Here is a 27,195-nt window from a genome sequence, read left to right as displayed (position 1 = left end):
CTGCATCTACAGGCCTTCTCTTTCCCTCCCTCCCTGAGCAGTCACCTCGCTTCCTTGACAGGTGAGCCCTTAGCTGGGTCCGTCCCTGTGTTCTATCTTAGATGCTCTGTGGGCCGCTGTGCGTTCGAGGCCAGCCTGGTCTACATAGCAAATCCAGGACAGCCAAGGCTACACAGAGAAACCTTGTCTCGAAAAACAAACAACAACAAAACAAAAAAACTAAAAGAAAAGAAAGAAAAAGAAAAGTATGTTGGAAACAAGAGCCACATCATGGGTGACTTAGTGATGCCTCCAAACCAGGCTGCTTTTAGTGAATGAGGAAGTGGTGTTGGGTGTGGCCACCCCAAGACCCCACTGTTATGTGGTAGCAAGGTGTGTTTAATGAGGTTTGGGGGTCACAGTTGTTGATCACAGTGGAAAGGCTATAAATTCCAGCAAAAGCTCAACCCCCAACATCAATAGACACGGACTGTGATTTCCTGACAGGGCCTTTAAGAGGCGCCCTACAGGACCCTGAAGACTGAGATTCTCGGAGCCCAGGGTCGTTTGTCGTTGAGCCTCAGAGCCACGCTGTGCGCTGTGCTCAGGCCACTTGAGGCTGCCATCTTGTCAGGCTCTCCGTAAGCCAATGGGAATAAGGGAATAAGGGCATCATTCATTTGTCCCCTCTTCTGAGCCGTGATGGGGCGAGTATGACTTCTACTCTGTAGGCCTGTCAGCAGTGAAGAAGAGCCAGTACTGACCAGTCTGATGCCTGGAGGGGTCCCACCTTGGCCGGATCAGTTCATTCCCATGTACCCAGGTGATAGACACCTAAGGAGAACCGAAAGTCTCCCCCAGCTGTAGTGAATTTGGGGTGCTTCAAAAGCAGCGTGAACCCCCCCTGCTCCTTTCTAAGGACGGGTGGCCTCGTGCATCGGTGTAGAGGTGGGAGGCGGCCGGTGCCCCGTGCCTGCTCCTTCCTTGCCTTGCGTCTGTCCCGGCGTTCTGACATCACTCTCGCCTCCTCAGCCAGGGTTCCCTTTCAGCATTAGATCCCACATCCTGGAAACCACTTCTTTCTTCCCCGTCGGAGGCCCCTCTCACGTGTGCTCACTGTATGTAACACGAGTCCATTAGCTGACCTCATCACAGCTAAGGCTACCATACTGTGCATACGTGATTCGACCAGCGTGTAGATCTGTCAGGGTCAAGGACTCCGCCTGTTGCGTTCCCTGCTCCGTCTGCCATTCCCTGAACAGGGTGTAGCAGGCCCAGAGTGGTCAGGGAATGAGTGTTTACTGATGAGATATTATAAATGCAGCCTTGTAGAAAAAGCCCTCAGCAGTCTTACTCACTGAACCCCGCAGCTCCAAATCACTCAACACCTTTGTGAGCCGGCTTTTCCACGCCTGAGTAATGAGGGGTAGGAAATATCTATTTTGCAAAAATTTACTTGTCAGAAGTAGGTGAAAAGTACCCTTGCCTTGTGCCACATAGAAATGGCCTTTAACAGAATTGCTGAGATTCACAAGGAGAGGCGCAGATGCCACAGGCCTGAGCTGTCACCCACCTTGCCTACCAGAAGTCACTGGTGGTTTCCACCAAGGGCCAAACAAAGACTGTACTGGGGGTTAGGGGCACTTCACAGACGCTTGCTGAGAGGTCTTTACACTTCCATCCTCAAGGAGTAAAAATGTGGGTGGCTAACTATAATCCATTAGGTAGACAGGCTCGACCCCCTTTCAGAGATCTTTACAATCATTTGGCTGATATGTAATTTCCAAGAACCGAGAAGGATTCCACAGACTAATAATTCTGAAACAACAAAAAAAATTTGCATCTCACAATGAAATCATTGACCTAGTTACATAAGGTGCCTTCCTGCCTCCACCTTTGCTACCTTCATATGGTCTGCAGCGTGTTGAAGATAGAACACTTGTGGTGAGGCAGCTCGCCACCCCGCATGAGGGTGAGGAACAGGTCACACGGCCTTAAGGAGCCCAGCCCTGAGCCCCAAGCAGACCAGCAAGGATAGACACCACCTGCGGCTTGAAGGCATCACTTTCAATCCCCTGCGACTAGGGCTGGGGAGGTCTCCACACCTGTGAGAGGAAGCAAAGATCTAAGAAATCTAAAATTGAAAAGAAAAACTGCAGCTGCTGGTTTGTGGCTTGGAACACTGTTGGTAAGTTTTGTTTCGCCTCAGACTTTGGGAAACACGGGGTCTCTGTTGTCATTGTGAATGTCAGGCTTTGAAGACAGAGGAATAGTGTCGTGGTCTTGCTGCTGAGGCCTGCGTTCTTCAGTCCTGTTGAGATGGAGGACAGATGCTTACTGTGGCAGTCTTCCAAGGACCACAAATATTCTACGGGACTTAGTATGCAGCATCTAATGTCACTCTCACCATGTCTAGGGTGGAGGAGAAGGAGTCTGAGTCCCAATTTTTCAGGTGTCAGGGTCTCTGCCCTTTCTATCCCATAAGGAGATCCTTTTTCCTTTGGCTGATTGTGAGACAAGGCCTCATAATATCCCAGGCTGGCCTTGATCTTGCTATGTAGCTCAGGGTAACCCAAGTGCTGAGATTACCAGCATGTGCCACCAGACCAGGTTTCTGTGCTGCTGGGGACTGAAGCCAGTCTTTCATGGGCACTAGGCAAGTGCTCTACCAACTGAGCCCTAGAATACAGCGTTTAACCCAGTGCAGCTCTGCAGTAAGGCAGCCAGTGCCTGGCAAAGAAGCACGGAAACATTTGCAAAGGCTCCGACACGAGAGACCACCTCTGGAGAAGGACTCAGCTATAGCAAGGAAAAAAGAAAATGCAGATTCCACAAACTCCAACTGGCTTCGGTGTCCTTGTCACCCAGGGCTGCACTGGGCAGCGGAGTTGGCTGCAGGGTGGTCCTAAGGTGGATGGGGATCAGAAGAGGAAGTGGACCTTGAAGAGTAGGGAGGAGTTGAGGCAGAGGGACTCGGCCAGGACAGAGGGAGGAACCACTGGCGACATGTAGCTGAGAATGAGGGTGCAGGCAGCTGGTGAGCCTGCAGCCCACCCAAGTGGAGTGCGCAGATCCACCAAGGACGGTTTGTGCAACCGCTCAGGAGAACCCAGGGTGATTCGACTGGTCGGAAGACAATTCTTTTGACAGCATCAACTTCCAAGTGAAAGTGACAAACTAGTGGGTTTCGCAGGGCTGTGGGCTGATTGTTGTCACTTAAAGACGCTGTTGCGCTGTGAATATGACATCATCAGAGGCCTCCGCGTTCCCTCGCTGTTTTCCAAGTGCCTTAGGCCTCCTGAGCCCCGGCTTACCTGGAGACTTCCTACCTAATAATAATGTCTTCTAAGCCAGTCCCAGAAAGAGGAAACAAGCAGAAAAAGAGACCATAGCCAAAATAGATACCGCAAACTCCTGCCCTCAGCCTGGGTGCTTCTCCCAGGGGAGACCCTCAGGTGTGTCTTCAAATACACCAGCTCTTATTTTAGGCACAGTTCTGATAAATAGGGCTGTCTGGTTTCCAGCCTGGATGGGATTAGTGTGTTGGAAGGCCAACCAGTGAGGCAAGATGGACCCTGAGTTACTGGCAAAGCCTGATGGAGCCATTAACACCGCCACACCAACTCCAAACGCTTTGCACGGGGCCCCGCTGAATCGGACTCACAGTCCTGTGAGCTTGAAGGTTCTTCGTTAGCTACAGAGGGGGTGCACGCATGGCCTCAGCAGAGGCCATGGGAGAAGGTCAAGGAAGGCAAGACAAGGCTAGAAGGTGTGCTCTTACTGGAGCACAACCGGGAACCGCATCAGGCGCTACGCTGCAGCACGGCTTAACCTCGTGGAGTCTTATGGTAAATGTGTGAGATGCTCAGGTGGGTAGCCTTTGCTGAACGTGAGGCAGGAATCGATGCAGCAGCTGTCTCTGTATTCCGGCATATAGTACAACAAGCTTATCCGGAACGGCAAGTGGAATGTACTTGCAATGGCAGGAAACTGAACTCAGGCCAGGGGCATGCCTTCAATCCCAGCACTCGGGAGGTGGAGGCAGAGCTAGTTTCACGACAGCTGGGCCTACCCAAAGAAACCCTGTCTCAAAAAACCACACACACACACACACACACACACACACACACACACACACACCTGGGTGTGGTGACACACACCTTTAGTCCCAGTACTCAGGAGACAGAGGCAGGTGAATCTCTGTGAGGTAAAGGCCAGCCTGGACTACAAAAGTGAGTCCAGGACAGGCAAGGCTCATAGAGAAACTCTGTGTGTAAAGAAAAAGAAGGAGGAGGAAGAAGAGAGAGAGAGACAGAGAAGGAGAGAAAGAGGGGGAGAGAGAGAGAGACAGAAAGACAGAGACAGAGAGAGAGAGAGAGAGAGAGAGAGAGAGAGACAGAGAGAGAGACAGAGAGAGAGACAGAGAGAGAGAGAGAATAGGAGGGAATTGAATTCAGACTCTAAGGAAGGGCACTGGTTGAGCACCCAGCACTGTCCGGAACTGGGAATGGTGGCACACACCTGTAATCCTAGCACTCCAGAGGTGGGGCAGGAGGATCAGAAGATCCTGCTCAGTTACAGCCAGTTGGAGATCAGCCTAGACCACAGAGACCCTGTCTCAAGGAAAACAAAATGTAAAGCAGACATCACAGCAGAAAAATGAATGCCTGCTAACCACAACTTTCCTTTTACTTGTCAAAAAAAGAAAGAAAGAAAGAAAGAAAAGAATCCTACAGACGACAAAGCAGAGAGGGGAAACTTAAAAAAAAAAAGGCAGGTAGAAGAGGAGGTTTATATCTTAAAACCCAAGGAGGAAGTTGGGGGCAGTGATAAAAGATGTTCACGGATAAGGCAGGGTAGCCATCGAGGACCAGGGTAGGGCTGGGCCGACTCACCGTAGCAAACAGCCATACTGCTAAAAATGGCTCCCATGGCCCTGGGGAGAAGGGAACCTAGTTTTGAGTGTGGGCTGTCCCTGTGGTTGCTTCTGTACTTCCCTCCAGCCTGCTGTCTTCTAGGGACTTGGGGACAGAAGGACTCACATTAGTGTTTGAATCTTTACACAGTATCACTATGCGTCCACCCCACCGAACTCTGTGGTCGTAGGCCAGGAGCTCTGGCTTTAGGAATGAGCAGGGCATTTGATGACGTCACTTTGTGGGGCCTGCCACTCAACACAGCAAGGCTACAGGGAGTCAGGGTGGAGGGGCAGGCTTGGAGGGTTCCTTCCCTTCTCCAGACCTGCTAGCTCAGCAAGTGCGTTTTGATGCCATTGCCATAGAAACACATTCAGAGGTCCTAGCTGGTGTAAAGTTCTCAGTCCCCAGGATCTGCGATGTTTGGCAGCAGCAACAGCTGCTGATTATGGTATTTTTGCCCTGGAACATCGATGTCAGCAAGGCCCTTTTCTGTAAATCAGTGTAGCCTTTCCCAGCAAGCAGAATGGGTCAGTGTGGCCTGCAGCAAACCAGTGCAGGTCCCAGGCCCTTTGCTCCGCTAACTTTCCTAAGTGGGGAGGGCCAGTAGCCAAGTACTGTTTCCAGCAGTGGGTGTCGGTGCCAGCACAGCTAGGCCTTTCACTGTTCTGGGACCCAGCTCACTCACGGTGAGTGAGTGTCACCCTATGTCACCTTAGCCACATCCAGGGCAATACAGGAAGTAGAGATGAGCATGTGAAGCTGCTGCTAAGTGCCTAGGCTGCCCCCCACCCCAGCACCCCCATTGTAGCCCTAAGTGCTCACTCTTGGACGGCTGTCCATCTTCCGGGTGGGGTTTGTCCATTCCTACCTTTATCTACCTATTCTGACGAGAATAAAGCTGTGCATTTGACATGCGGCCAGAGTAGCTCAACTTCAGGACCTCAGAGAACATTTTCGAAGAATCTGGTATTTCCAAATGGTTCAGTCAAAATGTTCTGTTCAATAAAGAGCGACCAACTATTGGCTTGATGGAGATCATGTTTAAGAGACAGTGACCAGATAGGACCTGCCGAGTGCAGGACATATGCCATAAGCACAGTGTCTCTCTCAGATCTCAGAACAGCCCCAGAGGAGGGGAGTTGTCAAAGGTATTCAGAAAAAAGGGTGCCAAATTCAGCTCCGTGTGCCTCCAGAAACACCAGGCAGGCTGCGGCGCCTGCTTTCCCATGGTGCAATGAGGAGCTGGCCCATCCTTCACATCCATGACAGTTGCCCTGTCTGACTTTCTGGCATCCCTCCCTCCTTTGCTGAGTTTATACTGCAGAGAAGCAGAAAGGCTGCTCTTTACTGCCATCACCTCTGTGAGAGAACAGGGACCTCCTTTCCAGTTTGGCTTTAACCCTGAACTTTACATGTCCCAGGAAATCCCAGGAAAAGGAGAAGGTATAGTCACTCTGAGGCCAGCTTCCAGAAAGAGAACCTGAGGGCCAAGTGGCCAAGAACAGTTGAACCATTCTTGTTGGTTAAAGGCTGAGTCCTGCTCGATGGGAGATGTCCGTCAGGATTAAGTCCTTTAGTTGTTCCTGTGGACTCTATGTGTCCATTCTCCATGGTCTCTTCAGCCTCTGTATCCCCATTCCCCACTGTCTCTGGATCACCATCCCCCACTGTCTCTGGATCACCATCCCCCATTGTTTCTGGACCACCATCCCCCACTGTCTCTGGACCACCATCCCCCACTGTCTCTGGATCGCCATCCCCCACTGTCTCTGGACTACCATCCCCCACTGTCTCTGGACCACCGTCCCCCACTGTCTCTGGACCACCATCCCCCACTGTCTCTGGACCACCATCCCCCACTGTCTCTGGACCACCATCCCCCACTGTCTCTGGACCACCATCCCCCACTGTCTCTGGACCACCGTCCCCCACTGTCTCTGGACCACCATCCCCCACTGTCTCTGGATCACCATCCCCCGTTGTCTCTGGACCACCATCCCCCACTGTCACAATCTTTGCATCCTCATCTTCCAAGGCCTCTTTGCCTTTGTCCTCTACAGTCTTGCTCTTACTGCCCTCCATAGACTCTGGTCTCGTGGTCTCTGCACCTTCATCTCCTATGGTCTATCCTCTATGGTCTTTGCAACCCTCTTTGTGGTCCCTTGTGGTTTCTGCAGTCCCTGCCTGTCCCCCAATGTTGCAATAAGGTGTAATTAGATGCCTTCTCTTTTTTTCTTTTATCTTGTTTTCTGAGACAGGGTTTTTCTGTGTAGTCCTGGCTGCCCTGGACTCACTTTGTAGACCAGGCTGGCTTCAGATTCACAGAGATCCCCCTGCCTCTGCCTCCCAAGTGCTGGGACTAAAGGCATGCGCCATCACGCCCAGCCCCTATTGGACTTATTAATGAGCTTTAAGCACAATAACTGAGCAGATACTGGTCTGTGCTACCCCTCTCTGCTGGCTTAGCTACTTCCCAGCCATACACCCCAAGTTACTTGTAATCCTCACTCTCACGTCTGTCCTCTAGGAGAACGCCATGGCAACTCCTCTCCTAGCCTTTCCTTCTTGTGGCCAACTCCTTTCTTCCTTCTCTCCTCTGCCTATTAGCTGTCGCAGGAAATAGGAAGTGGGAGTTCTGGCAGGGAGAGACATGGACTCTATAGAGAAACTATAACTGCAAAGCTACACCCCGGAGTCTGAGGAAAATAGACCCATGAAACTGAAGGAGAGGCAACCAGGCACATGGCATACGTAAAATAGATAAGTTAGAAATTAAGTTATGAGCTAGTCCAGGAACGAGCTAAAGGACATTTTTACTGGATCAAAGTCTCATGGTCTCTGGATCTCTGTTCCTAGAGTGTCTGTGTGTCTTTCTTTCCTGGACATCTCTCCATCTCTGTCCTCTGCAGCGGCGGCTGAAGTCAGACGGGGGATTGGGAGACCACGTGAAGAGCGAGAGGTGGTAATGGTTCTTCCTACAGCTCAGTCGTAGGCACCTTCAGCGTTCGCTTCCTCCCTTCAGCGTTTGCTTCCTCCCTTCAGCATTTGCTTCCTCCCACACACTCATACCAAGAGGTGATTCTCAGGCTGCCCAGCATGAGCTAGGAGCCACACAGTCACTTTTCAGGAGAAGCTCTACTATGTAGATGTTCCTTCAACTGCTCTTCTCTCCTGCCTTCCCTGGTCGCCCTGCATTGGTGTTTGGGTGACCTGAACTTCTGGGTACCACTTAGGTTTCTCTCCCTTGCTTTGATTTGCCCGTTGACCCCAGTCAGCACCTCTCTGGGCCTCATGCCCCTATGTCTGTCTGTCTGTCTCTGTCTCTCTCTCTGTGTCTGTCTATCTGTCTCTGTCTGTCTGTCTGTCTGTCTGTCTGTCTGTCTCTCTCTCTCTCTCTCTCTCTCTCTCTCTCTCTCTCTCTCCTTCTCTTCCTCATGGGACTTGGTTATAACTGCAGAGCTGTGTCAGGGCCCTCTGATTATTTACAAATGTTGGCTTGACTTTGCTCATGCAGAGGCAAATTAAAATGCAACCAATGTGCGGCTTTGTGAGCCTAGACAGGTCAAGAGTGCCCAAGACTCTGCAGTCCCACAGTCTGTGATCTTCCTCTACCCAAGAGCCTTACATAACACTCAAGTCCTCCCCTGCTTACCAGCGTGGTGGCTGAGATGTCAAGTCACCCAGCTGTCTCTGGACTTTGTTCCCAATGGAACTTTCACACTGACTGTGTCATGTTCAGACTGCAAAGCGTTAATACAAAACTGCATGGCTGCCCACTGAGGGGCTTACTTTCTATGTACCCTACAGTATCCGTGTAGAGGCACGATGCCGTTCACATTTGTGGGCGGAGCTTTGGCGTGGGGCATTCCCAGATGAAAACAAATGCACTTGGATGTTCTCAGGGTGATGTAAGATTTGGATTTTGCTCTGAGATGTGAAAGAACTATTGGGGCAGAGAACACACAAAGCAGCGAAGAGTTTGAGAGACCACAGCTCCGTATCTCTACGCAGGCCGGGAACAGTGGGTATGTGAATGGAAGCCATCTGTCGTGGGCTGAGAGCCCTGAAAGGCAGAGAGGATGTGCCTTGGTTCACTTACTCCCTTGAGTAGAGGAGGAAGGTCAGAAACAGCCCCCCTTTTAAGGGAAGGAGGATAGGTCCACAGCCTTCTGGGTGGTGGTCCCTTGATGCTTTGGGCCCAACATGTAGGATTTCTGTTTTTGTTTTTCTGGTCCTTAACAAAGTTAAATCTGTTTTATTGATTTTTAAATTTCTTTCAGGTGAGTCTTTTCTGGGGTTAGTTCTCTGTAAGAGACTTGCTTTCTACCCTGGCAGTGGTGGTGCACGCCTTTAAGCCCAGTCCTCAGGAGGCAGAAGCAGACGGATCTTTGTGGGTCTGAGGCCAGTCTAGTCCACACGATGAGTTCCAGGACAGTCGGGGCTACATAGTGAGACCCTGTCTCATCTTCATGGCACACGAGGTCACGAAAGGAGTGGGAAGGACTGGGTAGAAAAAACAGGCCCACGCATCCTAGAAGCCTGGTTTCTTCCTCTGTGAGGCCAGTAAACTCCCTGGTGGGCACGTCTAACAGCTTCTACCCTGGAAAGAAGAGAAACAGAGCCACTGGGAGAGGGAGGCTGAGGCCAGGGAGAGTTGTTTTCGGCTTTCCTTCCTATGGGGTGTGTGTGTGTGTGTGTGTGTGTGTGTGTGTGTGTGTAGGTGTGTGTGTGTGTGTGTGTGTAGGTGTGTTCTAAGCATGGGGGAGTACTGCCACAGCACAGGCCTCCCTCAAGCAAGAGGACCAGGCCACTTGGAATCAAGGGAAATCCCAGGCTCTGCCATAGAACAGAGAAGGAGGGCATCAGTCAGAAGGACAAGGACAGCTGTGGTCACAAGGTCTGCAGACACTTCACCTCTCACGGAGAGCCAGGGCCGGGCAAGCAGAAACCATGCAGTCTTCAGGGAGAAGCTTGCTGGAGACAAGGACTGGACAAAACTAATGTGACAGCCTGGAGCAACTAAGCAGGACAGGGCAGGCTCTAGTTTTCCTGTCACACTCAAGCGTGGGGACAAGCTGATTTAGGGTTCTGTGGTGCAGAAAGGTGTAAAGCAAAGTGTACTCAGACTGAGCCAGTTGGGCCACTGTTTGTGAGACCACTGGGTCAGCAGCCCTAGGAACTGAGAGCGAGGTTCAGCCAGCCCTGGTCGGAATTGACCGCTGTGTCTCCACTGGGCCGTGTTCAGCATTTCCTGGGACTTGCTTCCTGGCCACTGAGGTGTGAACAACTTCACATTTTTTTTTTTGCTTCTTTAGTATTTAAACAACTGTAGACATGAAGAAACATCCCTTTACACCACGAGCCTGGAGAGTTGGCTTGGGGGTTAAGAGCACTTGTCCTCGCAGAGGACGTGGGTTTTGATTCCCAGAACCCCACATGGCAGCTCACATCCACCCATAGCCTCGGTCCCAGGGGATCTTCCAATGCCCTCTTCTGACTTCTTTGAACACCACGGACACATGTGGTACATAAATATACATGCAAACAAAAGCCACGCACATAAAATAAGATGGTTAAAAAAAAAAAAGAGGAGTCTATGACTCAAAGGTGACTGTCTCCTGGAAACTCCATTGTGGCATTAATGACGACCCATGGAGCTCCAGGTTCAGAGGCTCCTTTCTTCAGCAATTGTCACTGTGCATATAACCTTGGAGAGGGTCCTTTCGAATCCTATGTGCCTCCCCCCAAAAGGAGTGTCTCAATCCAGAGGAACTAGCTCCACAAACACCTGCACCTAAAAGTAAGTTCTCGCCTGTTGCTTCCCATGGTCCCGCTAAGGCCAGGGTAGTCATGGTAACTCTTACCAGCCATCTCTTGAAGATGAGAGGCCCTGATTTAGGGATCCCAACTTTTCAATCTCACTGCACAGAAACGGAAGCTAGCTAAAGACTGCGTTTTCCCAATCTCTGTCCCACGTACCCCCCCTCTCACGTCTCTCCCACTCTCTCCAGTGCTTGAGGCAGAGACCATTGTGGGGCCTGGCTGCTCTGAACACAGCAGATCCACACGCTGCCTCCAGGTGGCTCCAGCATCCTCCCTCCCAGGAGACTGTGATACACCAACACTTCACATAGAAAACAGGACCAAGGCTCTCTTCCTTGAAAAACCACATAACCAAGCTCTCCTCTTCTCTTCTTTGTACTGGTTTGACTCCAAGTCAGGTGATGGTGGTGGTGGTGGTGGTGGTGGTGGTGATGATGATGATGATGGTGATACATAAGTCTTTTACAGCCTACTGGCTGTACATGGTTAACCATTTATATCCAGGCAGGTAGGCGTTGCTTTTAAGTAGGAAGTGGTGACTGGGTGACTGTCTTCTGGCAACTCTAGCAGCTCACTATTCATTTCTCAGTGCTCACTGCTGTTGCATCTGTTGACAGAATGGTCCTCACACCCTTAGGACTGGAGCCTGGACAACCACCGAGGCGCGGGTAGCTAGCCCGTCCACTCCGGATCTCAGCATTTCCTGGGGTGAGCATGCATCCCTTTCCCGTTTTTTTCAGACATGTCTTAGTTCTTGGACATTTTCACCTCTGATGTGAATGTCTGATAGGGACAGTGTCCTATGGGATGTAGGCGTGCCAACCAAGCTTCCACAGAACACGTCCTTGTGGGTTCAGAAGAGAAATGAATTTTCTAGAAGCTGGCTCTTCCTGTAGGTTCATGGGAGGTTTTGTTCTCACTGCCTCACACCAGAGCTTTGGAGATGGTTTGGTCATCACTTGTTTCCTTAGAAAAAAAATCTGAGATACATCAGTCTGGAGAGGAATGGTGTGTGTGTGTGTGTGTGTGTGTGTGTGTGTGTGTGTGTAATATGTGTGAGATGTGTACACGTTGTGTGTGGTGTGTGGGGGTGCATGTGTGGGTGTGAGTGTGTGGGGGTGGTATGTGTAAGTCTGTGTGTGATGTGGGGGTGTGCGGTGTGTGTTTCTGTGTCTGTGTTTGTATGTGGTGGTAGTCTGTGTTGTGTGTGTAAGTGTATGTATGTGAAGGGTAGGGGTGGTATGTATGGAAGTGTAGTGTGTGCATGTTGTGGGTGCTTGTGTATGTATGGTGTGTGTTGTGGGGGGGGTGTCGTGTATGTTATGTATGTGCTGTTTGTGTTTGTGGTGTGTGTGCATGCTTTGTGTTGTGTGCGTTTGTGTTTATGGTGGTATGTGTGGTATGTGTATGTGTGTGTGCGTGTGTGTGCGTGTGTGTAAATATGTGGTGTGAGTACATGTATGTTACTAGAAACTGAACCTAGGGTATGGTACGTGCCAGACAAACACTCCACCAGTGAGCTATATTCCTAATTCACTTTGTAGCCCGGGCACTGAACTTGCTATTCTCCTGCCTCACCCTCCTGAGTACCTAGGATCACAGCCCGGTGCCACCATTCCCAGACTATTGGGTTGTTTGTTTGTTTGTTTGTTTGTTTTTTATTGCTAGGACTGAAGCACAGACCTCATGAGGCGACTGGTCTACCCTAGCTGCACTCAGTCCTAGCAAAGCAATGTCTTCCTTAAGACTTACTATTTATTTTTTCATTATGCGTATATGTGGGGGGGGGGATGTGAATGCATTAGTGTAAGTGTCCATGGAAGCCAGGGGTGTTGGACCCCACAGGAGCTCATTACAAGTGGCAATGAACCGCCAAACGCGTGTCCTGAGAATGGGCCTCTCGTCCTCTGTAAGAGGGGTGCTTGCTATTAGTAATGGAGTCACCTCTCTAGACCCCTAAATCTGCAATTGTTTAGTTCAGTACACAGAGAGACAAAGCTGAACGCTGAGTTAAGGTAAAGAAGCAGTGGGAGATATGTGAGCCACAAGGCTGTAGGCGGGAGATTGTGGAGACCAGCACCCCCTAAATACAGAACAGGCACAAAGGCTGCATCGCAGCTACTCTTGAAGCAGTTAAAGATTTAATGCCTGAAAATAAGTAAATCAAGGAAATATTAGCGGCGCATATAGTCCCAGCCTGTACTCGCAGAATTCAGTAGCTAAAGGCAAAGGATTGTGGGTACAATTCCACCCTGTGTCAAATAGTAAGACCTTGCATCAAAAACAAAGCAAACAAAATATACAACATGAAAGTGAACTGCCAAACAAAGCAAATCTCTGGAAAACACCTTCTGGGTTCTTCCTAACCACCAGCTAAAAAGCAGAAGGAACAAGTCTTGTCTTTGAGCTGCACTGACTTTCACAGAGCAGAGAAGCCAGCATGCATGTGAGCCCAGTGCTTTTAACACCCACACTGCACCCCTAGCACTGCTGTAGGAAACGCTTGAAGGAAGAGGGCTTAACTAAACTTACTATTGAAGGGCTTGTGGGAACTGCGTGGCAAAGCGACCCAGGTGGTGGTGACGGACACTGCTCATAGCCTCAGATGGCCTATGGCCTGTCTGCCGCCACCTGACCGAGCTCTGTGAAGCTGCAGCAGGAACAGATGGGAAACAGTGATCGTGGTGCCCAGCACATGAGTGGAACTTGATTTACAGCCTGCACACAGCTGGGCACACACCCACACCCACATCTGCATAGGCACTCATTCAAATACATTTAACCTAGGCTAGTATATACCATATGTGTATATGCGTGTATATACATACATATACACAGATGTGCACCCATCCAAACACACGGCTAGAAATGCTCATGCATAGAATTGTGCATGCATATGCAAACACCCACGCCTACATACCTACACATGTGAACACCAATGTAGCTGCATATGCACATGAGCACATATACCCATAAACAGACATGCACACACATACACATCTAGGCACATACTTAAGCTAACTCTCTCTCTCTCTCTCTCGCTCTCCCTCTCCCTCTCTCTGGGCTGCCTGTCTCTGATCCATCTCAAAGCCACATGTAGCTGTTCTTCTAGGCTTATCATCCACTATCTGACACCAGCTAAGGCTCTAACTGCCATGACAGTCGGATACATGGCACCTTCAGGTCCCCTTTCCTTGCACAGTGTACATAATGAAAAATGGCTTTAGGAAACCCGTATCACAGTACATAAAAGACACATAGAGTACATAAAAGTACATAGAGAAACCCTGTCTCAGGAAAAGAAAATTTCCCCCTAAAGCAGTGGTTTCTGACCCTCTGAAATGTTAGAGCCCAGAGGCAGAGGCAGGGTTGGCCAGGCCAGCGGCGTGCGGTCCACTTTGGCACCCTGGCTCTGCTGCTTTCACTGGAAAGGGGGAGAGGAGTGAGTGTCTCCGTGGTTTCAGACTTTAAGTGTGAAAGGCAGGAGAGAACTCACCTAAGCATCTGGGTGCTGGGAGGAGAGAGAAGCAGGAGGGGAAAGAGAGAACAGAGGTGGGAGAGGGAGAGCAGAGAGAGGGGGGAGAAGGTGCCACTGAAAGAGCCGAAAAGCCACTCAAAGCCACGCTGTCCCCAAGAGCTGGTTTCTTTTCTTTTTTCTTTTTGGTTTGGTTTTTTGAGACAGCGTTTCTCTGTGTAGCCTTGGCTGTCCTGGACTAGCTTTGTAGACCAGGCTGGCCTCGAACTCACAGAGATCCACCTGCCTCTACCCCTCTGCATGCTAGGATTACAAGTGTGTGCCACCATGCTCTGCCCGAGATATGGAGATTTTATTAAAGTTATCTTAATATAGACTTAAGGCATGGGGTTAGGGGGAAAGGGAGGAACCTGGGAAAACAGTAAGATACACTGAGGGCGTGGCCGGGGCTTCTCTATGAATCACCAAGAGTAAGCCGCCTATGCAAGTGTGCATACTTAAGTGTCTAGGCATAAACCAGCCTATGTACCATTTTGGTGGCCCTCAAAGTACATCCTAAGAGGTTCCCCCGTCTCCTTCTTGTGATGTGTGATATTATGGGGTGGCCCTGACGATATACTGGACAGAGTCGTCTCCGGATGAAGTTCAGCCAGGTTTCATTAGGGCTGCAGAGTGGGGCGCACACTCTTCCTGTGTAAATGAGGTTTCTGGCGAAGATTCCTAGAAAACGGAAGCTTTGCAGCTTGAAAGAGAGAAAGCACACAGCCAGAGGACCCATGGGCCTCTCCTGACAGTGAGCTTTCCAACAACCCATCAGAGGACACTTGCATAGGAAGCAGTCCTTTCTCAGAGCAGGGACAACACCGCCCCTCCGGCCCCAGGCACAGCTGACTAGGAACGAGTGTGGTCACAGACAAATGAAAAGCACAGCGTATGCATGCGCTCTTCTCAAGACCCCCTATTATGCGCACATGCTCCTCACCTACCTCCTGTCTCCAAGAGCCCTTGCTCAGATCACCCATAAAACTAGGCACGAATGCAGTCTAAGCAGTCTAGGCTCGCGGTTACTCTGCTGATAAGCATCTGTAGCTAGGACTCCAGGGTCCCCTGGCACCTGTTAGCTATCTCTCATGTTCACCCATCTCCTGCAGTCTCCGTTCTCTAGGGCTCCTGGCCCAAGAGGTCCAGGCCATCCTGTGTTCAGCTTATCCACTCAAACTGACAGGGGTCACCAGGTCCCAAGGGCACCTGTGTCGCTGTTGTTGAACTGTCTGAAATTCTTCCTGGTAGTCATGTCATCTCTAATCCTGGGCAGAGTCCTACTTTAGGGCAAAGTGGACACCCCTCTTTCAAGTTACGATCTCTCAAGCCCTGATGGATGTCCTTTCTAGCTGATCCTCCACTTCTGAAGCCACAGAACGCTTTATCTTGCTTGTTTGATGACCAAGGACCCCCAGCTGGCTCCTCCCCCAGCCCCTAATCACTGTGTAAATCTGGCCAGAGTCAGGTGTGGAGTCTGGCACGGACCTCGTTCTGAGCCTGGCCTTTTCAGTGGATTTGCCTAAAAGTTAGACCAACATTCGTTTTGCTGAGCTCTGTGGGAGTCTCCTGTCACTGCCACCACGTTGGCCGTTCATGTGGCTGAGCTTCCTTTGAGTGCTGCAGCCAAGGATCTGATCCCAAGCTCAGTTGCAGAGCAGCTGGGCACAGTGCCTCGTCCTCTTCTGGGCTTCTAGAGGGGGAATCTGTGCCTCTGACTGAGCCGGTTATGGGCTCCTGTAGCAGGACCCAGATTCCTATTTTCACAACAGCTGTCAGAGAGGGTTCCTCCCAGCCTCTCCAGGAAAGCTGCTTGGCTTGTGGCTTCTCTTCTGCCTTAAGCAGCAACAGACGTTTCCATCATTAGCTTTCTTCTCTCCTCTCTCAGGGGAGTCTTGAGGGCCTTCAATTCTATCTGTCCAAGCCTAACCACGTCTACACAGTCTCTCTTGTCAGGTAAGTTGGCGTACTCACAGGTCCCTGAGATTGAGGAGTAGGCATCCTTGAAGCGGTGGGTGAGCACAGCGCCCATGGTGTGTCAGACCATTGTCTCTGAGCAGCTGGTTTTAAGCCTGAAAGCTGAGTGACTGAAGTGAAAGGGGACACAGGTGGTGGCAAAGTTAGACAGCTGTGCGTGGTGGGGTGGGCACAGCGGGCTTGGTGGACTTCCTGCCAAGTACATACTAAGGCTGGGTTTCCGTCTAGCTTCTAACCATTTAAATGCAAAGGCAGGAGGCCGGGGAGACGGCTCAGTGATCGAGAGCATGTATTATCCTGCTGAAGACCTGGGCTCAGTTCCCAGGATCCGCAAGGTGGCTCGAGGCTGCCCATAGCTCCACTTCCAGGGGAGGCAATGCTGCCTTCTGACGTCCTTAAGCACCAGACACACACACGGTGAGCACACATGCATGAAGGCAAAGCACACACGGTGAGCACACATGCATGAAGGCAAAGCACACACGGTGAGCACACATGCATGAAGGCAAAGCCCTCATACCCATAAGCAAATCCACAAGCACAATTCTGAAGCTATGGAACCTTTTTTTTTCCCCAGTTTTCCTTACAGCTGAATTCTGCATTTTAGACCTGATCCACTGTTTGACTCTGCCCAAATTAGTTGCACACTGATTTGGTCATCCACTTTATTAATTTGTTTTAGATTCTTGATATTTTCATTTTTATTATTTTTATAATTTATTCAGATTACATCCCAATTGTTATCCCCTCGGTTGTATCTTCCTGTCCCTACCCTCCCTTCCTCTTTCGCTCTATTCCCCTCCCCTAGGCTCTGCGTAGGTTAGCATCACACGCAGAGTGGCAGCCCATCCCATTGCCCAGCGGCTGGCCCGTCCTGCTCTTTGAACCTGCACACCAGATTATATATACTTCCTCCTGATGATTACTTTCAATTTTCAGATTTAATCATAGATTTGCAATGTCTGTCACACTTCCCTTATCTGTTGCCTTGTGACCATGGCTACCAAGGCTTGGGGATCAGCCTGCCGGTTATATGTCAGCAAACACGTGGTGACTTACTCGTTGATTCTATGCCAGGTGCCTGAGAGTCCTTCATGATAGTCTTAAAGATGCATGAGGATGCGTGCCGACTCCATACCTCAGTGGTGACCTTCGCCTTTTCATGTGCGTTGTGTGGAACATGTGCATATGTGCGTTCACATGTGTGGGCACATGTATGTGCCCAGGGCTGATGTCATTAGTCTTCTTCGGTCGCCATTCCATCTGTAGGGCAGGGTCTCTCGAACCTGTAGTGTGGTTGGCCTCACCAGCTAGCTTGCTCTGAGGATCCTGTCTCTGCCTTTGGAGGCTAAGAAAACAGGGAAGCTCCCAAGCCCAACTGGCGCCTCCATACCTCTGGGGATCCGAGCTCGTGCTCCCTTGCTTTATGGCAAGCACTTTGCTAAGCTGTCTCCTACGCCTTAAGTTGTGAGGGTTTTTTTGTTTTTTGTTTTTTGTTTTGTTGTTGTTGTTGTTGTTGTTGTTGTTTTTTTGTCAGCTGTTCTACCTTTCTTGAGTCCTCACAGAGAAGGCACCCTAACAACGACATTCTCTGAGAGCCTGTGAAATGATTTGAAAGGGTGGACAGGAAAAAAGGCGGGAGCTGCTTTCTCTCCTGCTTTGAAGATACAACAAACACTCGATGAGAAAGATCCTCTGGGGCACTGGGCACTTTGAGGTTATGTACAGTGTAGGGCCCCACTGAGCCCTACAAGCAGCAGCCAGGGTGATGGACACTTTACTCACGGCAGCTCATATCAAGGTGCTGTTGCTTCTAAAGGTTTCCTCACCCATTTCACCCCCACTGGACCCCAAGGTTTTTCTCCAAAAAATAACCTGGGACATTTTTTCATAGATTCTTTTAATATCAATTTGTTCTTTAGACTATTTCTATACATACTTGTTTTTGGTTTTGGATTTTTGGTTTTTGAGACAGGGTTTCCCTTGTAGCCCTGGATGTCCTGGCCTCACTTTGTAGACCAGGCTGGCCTCGAACTCACAGAGATCCACCTGCTTCTGCCTCCCGAGTGCTGGGATTAAAGGTGTGCGCCACCCCGTTCAGCTTATTTTTTTGTTGTTGTTTGGGGGATTTTGTTTGTTTGTTTTTACTTGTTTGAGAACTGCTGACTTAGGAACATTTAAAGGCCTAGAATAACCATATCACATATTGAGAATCAGATGACATATGTGTATTTTGCATGTGGCCTCTTCAGGCCACAATCAGACCCAGTGAGTGGGCATGCGTGAAAGAGAATGTTGTGAGCCTGAAGACAACACAGGAAGATATACTGCTTCGCGTAGCTTGACTGTTGCTGTTTGTAAGTTCACAGGCCACAGGCTGACTGACGCTCTACACGTCCAGCCGCTCTCCTCTTGCTATATTGACAATCTATTTTGCTCTAAATTCCTTAAAGGAAAGAAAAAAAACCACTTAATTAGGAACCAGCAACATCTTTATCATCAAACACACCTTCTCCTAACAGAAAGCATATAGGCTGTGTCTCCAGTGGGTGAGCTGCCACTCGGATCGAGGTCGTGGGGTAGAACGTGTCCAGGACTCTGCATGCTGCAGTGGCCCAGATGCCAATCTGTGACCGGTGCAATTTCCTAGCAACGACATGCGCCGTCCTTGTGGTGACAGTAGTGGTTTGACAGGCTGGTTCGTTTCCAGGTACTGTGAGTGTCTGATATGCAAGTTGTCTTCCCTCGAAGCCCTCCCCGATCGCCAGCCCTGGCGATGCTGAGGTCATCATTATCCAGTGTAGCAACACACGTACAGCATCATCCCGAGGCAGCTTCAACTTACAAATCTCGGGTCCTTGAGATTTATTTCACCATTGCTATCAGTAAGATTAAATTAAGGCACTGTCTCTTGAATAGAATGTTCGTCCAAGCAATTGTCTGCCTCTGCTAACGATACCCTCTGGCCTGGGCACTAGTACAGGCCTCAAGCCCTCCTGACCATGAGGAGCCACCATGGCTGACACTGGCCATCCTTTCAGCAGGGGATAGCATGGGTTTCTGTACAGTCCTGAATTACATTGTTTGGGGAGGCTGTACCTGCCTGCTACCTCCCTGACTCCCAGACTTACCCTTGTTCTGTGTCGTAGGTCAATGCCTATCCTCAGGAGGCATTCTTTTTTTGGTTGTTTTATGAGACAGGGTTTCTCTGTGTAGTCCTGGATGTCCTGGACATGACTTTGTAGACCAGGCTGGTCTCAAACTCATAGAGATCTGCCTGCCTCTGCCTCCCAAGTGCTGGGATTAAAGGCGTGCGCCACCACCACCAGGATCTCAGGAGACTTTTTTAAACTTCCGTTGAACTGATTTTACTTGGATGCAAAAACTGTGACTTATCATAGTTCAGACAAATATTTTTCTTATATGGGGAGTCTAGCCAGGCACTGACATGCAGCACGGTTGGCTGACCCTCATAGTCTTTGATCCCAGCAGTTTTCCCCACCAAGGCAACGTGCATGGGGAGAAATCACCACGCCCTATGTCTGTCTACCCAAACCCTTCCAGCTAAGAACCATACTGACCGTTCCCAAGCCGTGGTCTCCTCAGAGGATACAGGACTCTTTCTTGAAGCACCACCCCAAGGCAACCTCTGTGGTACCCTGAACCTTCACGCCTCCTGTGGTTCCCAACACCTGTAGCCCTCAAGTCTCCCCAAGTCTGTACCAATCCCACCCTTCAGGGCCACGTCAGTCCTACTGGGCCACGTGCTTGCTGTAGCCTTCCCCTGACTCTTCTATCACTGCCTGCCAGTGAAAGGGCATCTGTGTAAAAGAACATTCAGTAGTTTTAAAATAGCATTACTAGGGCATAGTTACACACAGTTATTGAAGCAGTTCAGGGTTTTGACAGGCAAGCAGCCACACATAGACTATTATTCCACTTTGTGAAAACACTGTGATTTACCGAGCCCCCCCCCCCACCCCTACCCCCACCCCAGCCCCACCCCCAAACATTTAGGTCCTTCCTGGTTTGGAGCTATTAGCAGGATTGTCTCTAAAAATTCAAGTTAGTGTTTTTGCCTCCTGTCTGGGTGAATGCCAGGAGCCATACCTGGTCTGTGTAGCCAGGGCACAGCTAGTGTTACAGGAGGAGAGCACACGTGTGTCCACATGTTTGTGTGATGTCACAGTCCCACCACCCAGGTGGGACATCTGTGCCTGTTCCACGTCTCGGCTGATGCCCGTGCCTTCCAAGGCCATCCCTGTGGGCATGAAGCCACATCACACGGAGGTTGTGATTTGGCCTCCCCGACATATTGTGCATTTCTGTCCTTCAGGTGTGCGGTGACAACTCGGAGTCTTCGCATGCTCTGGATGTGACCAGATATGGGTTTCCAAAGGTCATTTTCCAATTCAATTTTTTTTTCATTTTCTGAAGTGGTTTTTTTTTTTTTTACAAAGAGCAGAAGTTTTTAATTCTCATTAAACACAATTTATTATTGTTATTACTTACAATGTATGTTTTTAATTTAAAAAATAATTTATTTATTTTTATTTTATGTGCATTGGTGTTTTGTCTGCATGTACGTCCATGTGGGGTGTTGGACCTCCTGGCACTGGAGATACAGACAGTTGTGAGCTGGGAATTGAACCAGGGTTCTCCGAAAGAGCAGTCAGTACCCTTAATCATCTCTCCATCCCCTACTTTTCTCAATCTACATAAGAAAATTCTTCCATTCTTCAGGTCACAAAGCTTTTCTTATGTTTTCCTCTAGGTGTTTTCTGTCTCTGCTTTTAGAGGTGCAGCCAGTGTGAGTTTGCTTTTCCTGTGGTGGGAGGGAGGAGACGAGGGGCAGCCTCTTCACATAATAGCCAGTTGCACCACTAATTCAGGATAGTTGTTCCATCGTGGGGTTAGCTTGGGACCTTGTTTAAGTCAGCTGGGCATCTGTACAAGGCTCACTTATGGGCTTTGTGGCCATCCCGCGGGTTCCTGTTCCTGCCTTCTCCATCATCAGCATCACAGACCCCGACATTGCGGTTCTAACTCTCACAGTGAGGTCATACGAATCCTCCACCTTTGTTCTCTCTCTCTCTCTCTCTCTCTCTCTCTCTCTCTTTGTTTTTTGTTTTGTTTTTTTTTTTTTTTTCGAGACAGGGTTTCTCTGTGTAGCCTTAGCTGTCCTGGACTCACTTTGTAGAACAGGCTGGCCTCGAACTCACATCGATCTGCCTGCCTCTGCCTCCCGAGTGCTGGGATTAAAGGCGTGTGCCACCACGCCCAGCTGTTCTCTCTCTTGAGTTCATGGTAGAATCAAAATCAGTTAGCCAAGGGTGCAGCGGTGCAGGCCTATAATGCCAGCACTCGGGAGGCAGAGGAAGATGGATCTCTGTGAGTTCGAGGCCAGCCTGGTCCAGGACAGCAAAGGCTACGCAGAGAGACCCTGTCTCCAAAAAAAAAAAAAGAAAGAAAGAAAGAAAAGAAAAGAAAAGAAAGGAAAGAAAGACAAGAAAAAGAAAAAAGGAAAAGAAAAACCCCAAAAAAAACAAAAGAGAAGAAAAAAAGCAGTTAGCCAATTTCTCTAGTTAGGAAGCCTTCCAGAGTTTTGACTTAGTTTATTGTTTGTGGAGAAATGTATCTCAGCAGAGAACTGTTCAGTCCTGTGCTCCTAAATCTACACACTCTTCTCTCTGCTAATTGGAATTTCAGCATATAAATCTTCTTCACAAACATTTTGCGGTTTCCTTTTTGTTATCTCTCCCTTCCTCCTTCCCTCCTTCCCTCCTGATCTCTTAGTTTATCTTTTGCTATTTTTTTTTTCAAGACAGTTTCACTATACATCTCCAGCTGGCTTTGAACCCACCATCATCCTGCCTCAGTTAGCATTCTGAGAGCTGAGGTTACAGGCGAGCACCACCACAGTGGGCTTCGCGCTTTCCGTTTCTAAGTCCTCTTGCTAGTGTAGACTCATGACTGTCCACAGGACTGTGTTGTCTGCTCAAGACGGTTGGTCGGTTGGTCGGTTGGTTGGTTGGTTGGTTGGTCGGTTGGTTGGTTGGTCGGTTGGTTGGTTGGTTGGTCATCCTAGTAAGTTTATTGTGTGCATGCAGATGCCTTCAGAGGCCAGGAGAGGGCATCACATCCTCTGGAACTGCAGTTACCAGTAACTGTGGGCCTCCTGACACAGTACTGTGTGAGTGCTGGCAATCAAACCCAGGTCCTCCCGAAGAGCATCGAGTCTTCTTAACCACAGAGCCGTCTCTCCAGTCCTCAAGACATGAGCGTCTGTCTGCATCTAGATACCTATAGATTGTGTTCTGTAAGATTTTCTTGTATACAATTAACTGGAATTTTGGGTGAAGACTCATACATTTCAAAATCTGTCGGATGTTTTTGTTTTTGTTTTTCTGATATGACTTTTCTTAAAGCTAAAGATTAGAAACAGCCAAATCCCAGTCTGTGACTAACCAATTCTGGGCAGGCTCATTCATTTACATATTCCTTATGGCTCTTTCCAAGCCACCAAAGCTGCCTTGACTCACTGAGTCAGAGCCCACGGTGTGTGCTTGCTGGCTCTTCTCAGAAAGACCCAGGAGCCATGTCGAGTGCATATTTTCACATCAAGGTACACGCAGTGCAGTGTGTTCTGACAGGGTGGAATGCTCCAGAACACACCACAACTGAAGCACATTTTCCTTCTCCCTTCACAGATTCACCTCTGCTCTCCCAACATCTACGCGAGTGCGTGCACGGCCCACTTCACTTTCTCCGCCTGGCTCTCCCGCCATCACGCACGGGGTGAGACTCTGCTCTATTTTGGCAGGGAGTGTGAGCTGGGCTAGATGTGGCTGGTTGAAAACATGCTGTCACTGTTGCTATTTTTCATTGTTGTTTTTTTTTCTTCAGGAAACAATGAATTCCACAGAGCCCTACTACTACCTTGACACAGCTTTCTATTCTGTGCCCACAGAAGACCAGCCGTGCTCCTTGGAAGAGGTCAGACAGTTCACCAGGGTGTTTGTGCCAATCGCCTACTCTTTAATATGTGTCTTTGGCCTCCTGGGCAATATTATGGTGGTGATGACCTTTGCCTTCTATAAGAAGGCCAGATCCATGACGGATGTTTACCTGTTGAATATGGCCATCACAGACATACTTTTTGTCCTCACTCTGCCATTCTGGGCAGTTACTCACGCCACCAACACTTGGGTTTTTAACAACGTGCTGTGTAAGCTGATGAAAGGCATCTATGCAGTCAACTTTAACTGTGGGATGCTGCTCCTGGCTTGTATCAGCATGGACCGGTACGTTGCCATCGTTCAGGCAACCAAGTCTTTCCGGGTACGGTCCAGGACGCTGGCACACAGTAGGGTCATCTGTGTGGCAGTGTGGCTCATTTCATTTGTCATCTCCAGCCCCACATTTATCTTCAACGAGAAGTACCAGCTGCAGGGCAGGGACGTCTGCGAGCCTCGGTACAGGTCTGTCAGGGAGCCCATCACGTGGAAGCTGCTGGGGCTGGGGCTGCAGCTGCTGTTCGGCTTCTTCATCCCGCTGCTGTTCATGACGTTCTGCTATCTCTTCATCATCAAGACCCTGGTGCAGGCCCAGAATTCTAAAAGGCACAGAGCCATCCGCGTGGTGATCGCCGTGGTCCTCGTGTTTCTGGCCTGTGAGATCCCTCACAACGCCGTCCTTCTTGTGACGGCGGTGAACACGGGTAAGATGAACCGGCCCTGCGGCGGTGAGAAACTCCGCGCCTACGCCGGGAACGTGGCTGAGGTCCTGGCTTTTCTCCACTGCTGCCTCAACCCTGTGTTGTACGCGTTCATCGGGCAGAAGTTCAGGAACTTCTTCATGAAGATCATGAAGGACGTGTGGTGCGCGAGAAGGCTGAGGAGGGCGCCGGGCTTCCTCTGTGCCCGGGTGTACTCAGAAAGCTACGCCTCCAGGCAGACCAGTGAGATTACAGACAATGACAACGCATCATCCTTTACCATGTAACGTGTGGCTATGAAGCCGCATACCCCGAAAACCTTTGTGAATCTTGCTATTGTATTTGGAAAAAAAAGAAAGAAAAAAAAAAAAAAAGGAAGGAAGGAAGGAAGAAACAAAGAAAGCCATGCCCAAATATATCCAGTAACTATGAAAATTAAGCAAAGACTTCCTACAGGACCAATGAGGAGGTGGGCACAAACAGCCAGGCCCTCCCAGGTGTGCATGGCAAGTTAACATTGGCAGCTCTTGTCTCCACAAAATCAGATGTAGGGAAGTCTGGATAAGAGTGAAGCGCTTATGAATGTAAGCATATTCAGAAATGTTCACGAAGGGGAGGGTCACAGACCCAGTGACCCCTAGCACCCACAGCACAAAACAAGGACGTTGTAGCTTGGGAAACTGACCGAAGCCCTACTGTAACTCGTGAGCAACCGGGACGCTTACCATAGCTGGTGGCAGATCACGGAGATCCTGTACCTGTTTCTGTTTTATCTTCTCAGCAAGCACCAGACTGGGGAGGGGGAAGGCAAGCAAGCATCCTCAACTGCAACAGCCACCTGGGGGTGGGGGGTGGGGGTGGGGGCAGGAGCCAAGTAGGAAGTGGGATGCCTGGCCTTGGTTCCAGAAATGGAAGAGGTTCCCTTGGCTCCCCGTTCCCCTCAGAGGTGGGTGGAGCCTGAGCAGGCGAGCTGGGAGCCTGTTCCAGGCTGGACTCTGGGCTCAGCAGACTCTAGCAGTTTAACATTCATGCCACGGATGGTAAACTTGGCTTGTCTGTGGCTGAAAGTGCTTTTCTTCCAGTTCAGAAATGATGCTGAAGATTCTGGTCACCGAGAGCTTCACATGAACCCCTGAACACGCTGGCTTCTGAGGCCAAGTGCGTTTTTTATTTAAATTGAAATTGAGCCTAGGCCTAGGGTTAGGGCTCTGAAGGTGTGCTGCCGCGGTGCTATATTCTGGTGCCCTTCTGCATATTTCATTTAGACAGAGGGTCTCACTAAGGTATCCAGGCAGGTCTTGAACTTGGCAATCCCCTGCCTCAGTTCTACAAAGACCTAGGATTACAGGCCTGTGCCGCTCACTGTGCCTGGCAGCTCTACCCAAAGCCATAGCTAGCTGTAGAAACAGGTTTCAGAGAGATTCCTCTGCCTCATTAGAAGCTTTTGGTACTCTGGCTCTCAGAGGGCCTCATAGGCAGATGGCAGATACGTGCTGGAGATGCGGAAACGCAAACCTCACTGCAGAAGTTGCTGACATATTTGATTCTGATGCATGGTTTGGAATTGAATGGTTAGTGAGATATAGCAATGCCTTTCTATAGTGTGAATGTGCGTGTGTGTGTGTGCACGCAAGTGTATGTACATGCGTGTGTGTATGTGCATTGCATGTATATGTGCATGTGCATGTGTGTATGTGTCTGCATGTGCATGCGTGTGTGTGTGTGTGTGTGTGTGTGTGTGTGTGTGTTTAGGCCAGAGGACAGCCTCCAGTGTATTCCTCAGACATTTTTTTAAAGACAAAAATCTCTCCGTGTCTCAGAGCTCAACGTGCTCAATAAGTAGCTGGGCTGGCAGGCCAGAGGAGCCCGGTCCAACTACCTCTGCCAGCACTGGGATTACAAGCATGCACCGCCACCACGCTATTTTAATTTTTCCCCTCACATAGGCTCTGGGCATTGAGCTGCTCTTTGTATTCACCTGCAAGGCAAGAGCTTTGGTACCTGTACTATCCCTCCAGCCCAGCATGGGAAACATAACCCCTCGGCTTGCTCCAATGGTTTCACACATTAAAATACAAACTTATTTACAAGATTTAATAATTCTGAGTCTTTTTGTTTGTTTTGTCTTGGGACCTACTAAGAGAGAAAGAGGGGGGACAGATTATGCCCCCCCCCATTTTCATGGTGTCCTGGTTTAATGTCTGTTGCTGTGATAAAATACCATGGCTGACCAAAAGCAACTTTGTGAAGAACTTCAGGTCACAGCGCATTACTGTGAGAGGTCAATGAAGGAAAACCATAGCCACAGTCAAGAACAGAGAAAAGAGAATGAAGCATGGCCTCTGTTGGCCACCGTCTTCTGCTTTCCTATACAGTTGGGGGCCCCATTCAAGAGGCCACATTCAGGACGCGTCTTGACACCATCTAACAAGACACTCTGCACAAATACCATGGCGACACCATCTAGCTGACTCCTTACCAACACAACACTCTTCCCAGATAATTCTAGATTGTGTCAAGACTACAGTTAAAATTAACAGGTCCACGTGGTGTCCTTGGAGCAATCTTAGCGTTTTCTCGATGGAAAGTGCTTTGTCTCAAACCTGAAATAACTTTGAAATCATTTGGGGGTTTAGGTATTAATTATTTAGTTTCTCTTTAGATAACTGGAAAAGAAAAGTGGACCATCCTTAGGTGACAGATCCCATTGTCCTATAAAGAAGCAGGTGCCCTTGAAGCTGCTGGCCTCCCAGATGGAGCTCCTAGCATGCTGAGAGAGAAGCATCAACCAAGGAAAATGCCTGTGAGGGAGGGATGGAGCCAAGGGCTCTGCTGGGTGTCGGGGTTGCTGGGGAACCAGAGCGCAAGCCACGCCCTGACCTCGCCCCCTTGACAGTTAACTCATCACCTTTATCCTCTTATCTGCTTGCCTCCCTCCATGGCTAGAAACCACAACCTAAGATGGAGAGAGAGAGAGAGAGAGAGAGAGATGCTGAACACACCCTCCTGTAGTCCCCCTGGGGCAGGAGGATCATCTGAGTAGTTAAAAGTCATACTGAGCGACACAGAGGCTCTATCTTGAAATATAACAGCAAAATAAAATAAATAAAACTAAAAAGAAATATTCGTCACTCTTGTGCTCTCACCCTGTCTTTCAGCCTTCATGGGCTACGGTGAGGCCAGGGATGTATTCTCAGTGTCTCCATGACGGCTGCATAGACCCACAGCCATGGAGGAAGTCATGGTTTTACCCAGGACTCGGTGCT

General features: G+C 49.6%; 1 protein-coding gene across 5 annotated transcripts; it reads left to right on the top strand.

Annotated features, from left to right (window-relative positions):
- Positions 1–1,934: 1,934 nt before the first annotated feature.
- CCR6 (C-C motif chemokine receptor 6) lies at positions 1,935–26,548 on the top strand. Of its 5 annotated transcripts, XM_084776111.1 has the most exons (4): positions 1,935–2,167; positions 11,339–11,429; positions 22,923–23,010; positions 23,119–26,547. In XM_084776111.1, exon 4 carries the CDS (start codon positions 23,125–23,127, stop codon positions 24,214–24,216), a length of 1,092 nt encoding a protein of 363 aa, XP_084632237.1. In that variant the 5' UTR covers positions 1,935–2,167; positions 11,339–11,429; positions 22,923–23,010; positions 23,119–23,124; the 3' UTR covers positions 24,217–26,547. The 5 variants fall into 5 exon arrangements, with proteins under 5 accessions (XP_084632237.1, XP_084632240.1, XP_084632239.1 ...); XM_084776113.1 differs by lacking the exon at positions 11,339–11,429 and having other exon boundaries at positions 2,155–2,167; XM_084776115.1 differs by lacking the exon at positions 1,935–2,167 and having other exon boundaries at positions 11,399–11,429; positions 23,119–26,548.
- The last annotated feature ends 647 nt before the right edge of the window (positions 26,549–27,195 follow it).

This window comes from Acomys minous (assembly GCF_964271855.1).
Source record: "Acomys minous genome assembly, chromosome: 3".
Lineage (NCBI taxonomy): Eukaryota > Metazoa > Chordata > Mammalia > Rodentia > Muridae > Acomys > Acomys minous.
Note: the sequence above shows the minus strand (reverse complement) of the source record. Positions and strands in the feature narration are given on the sequence as shown.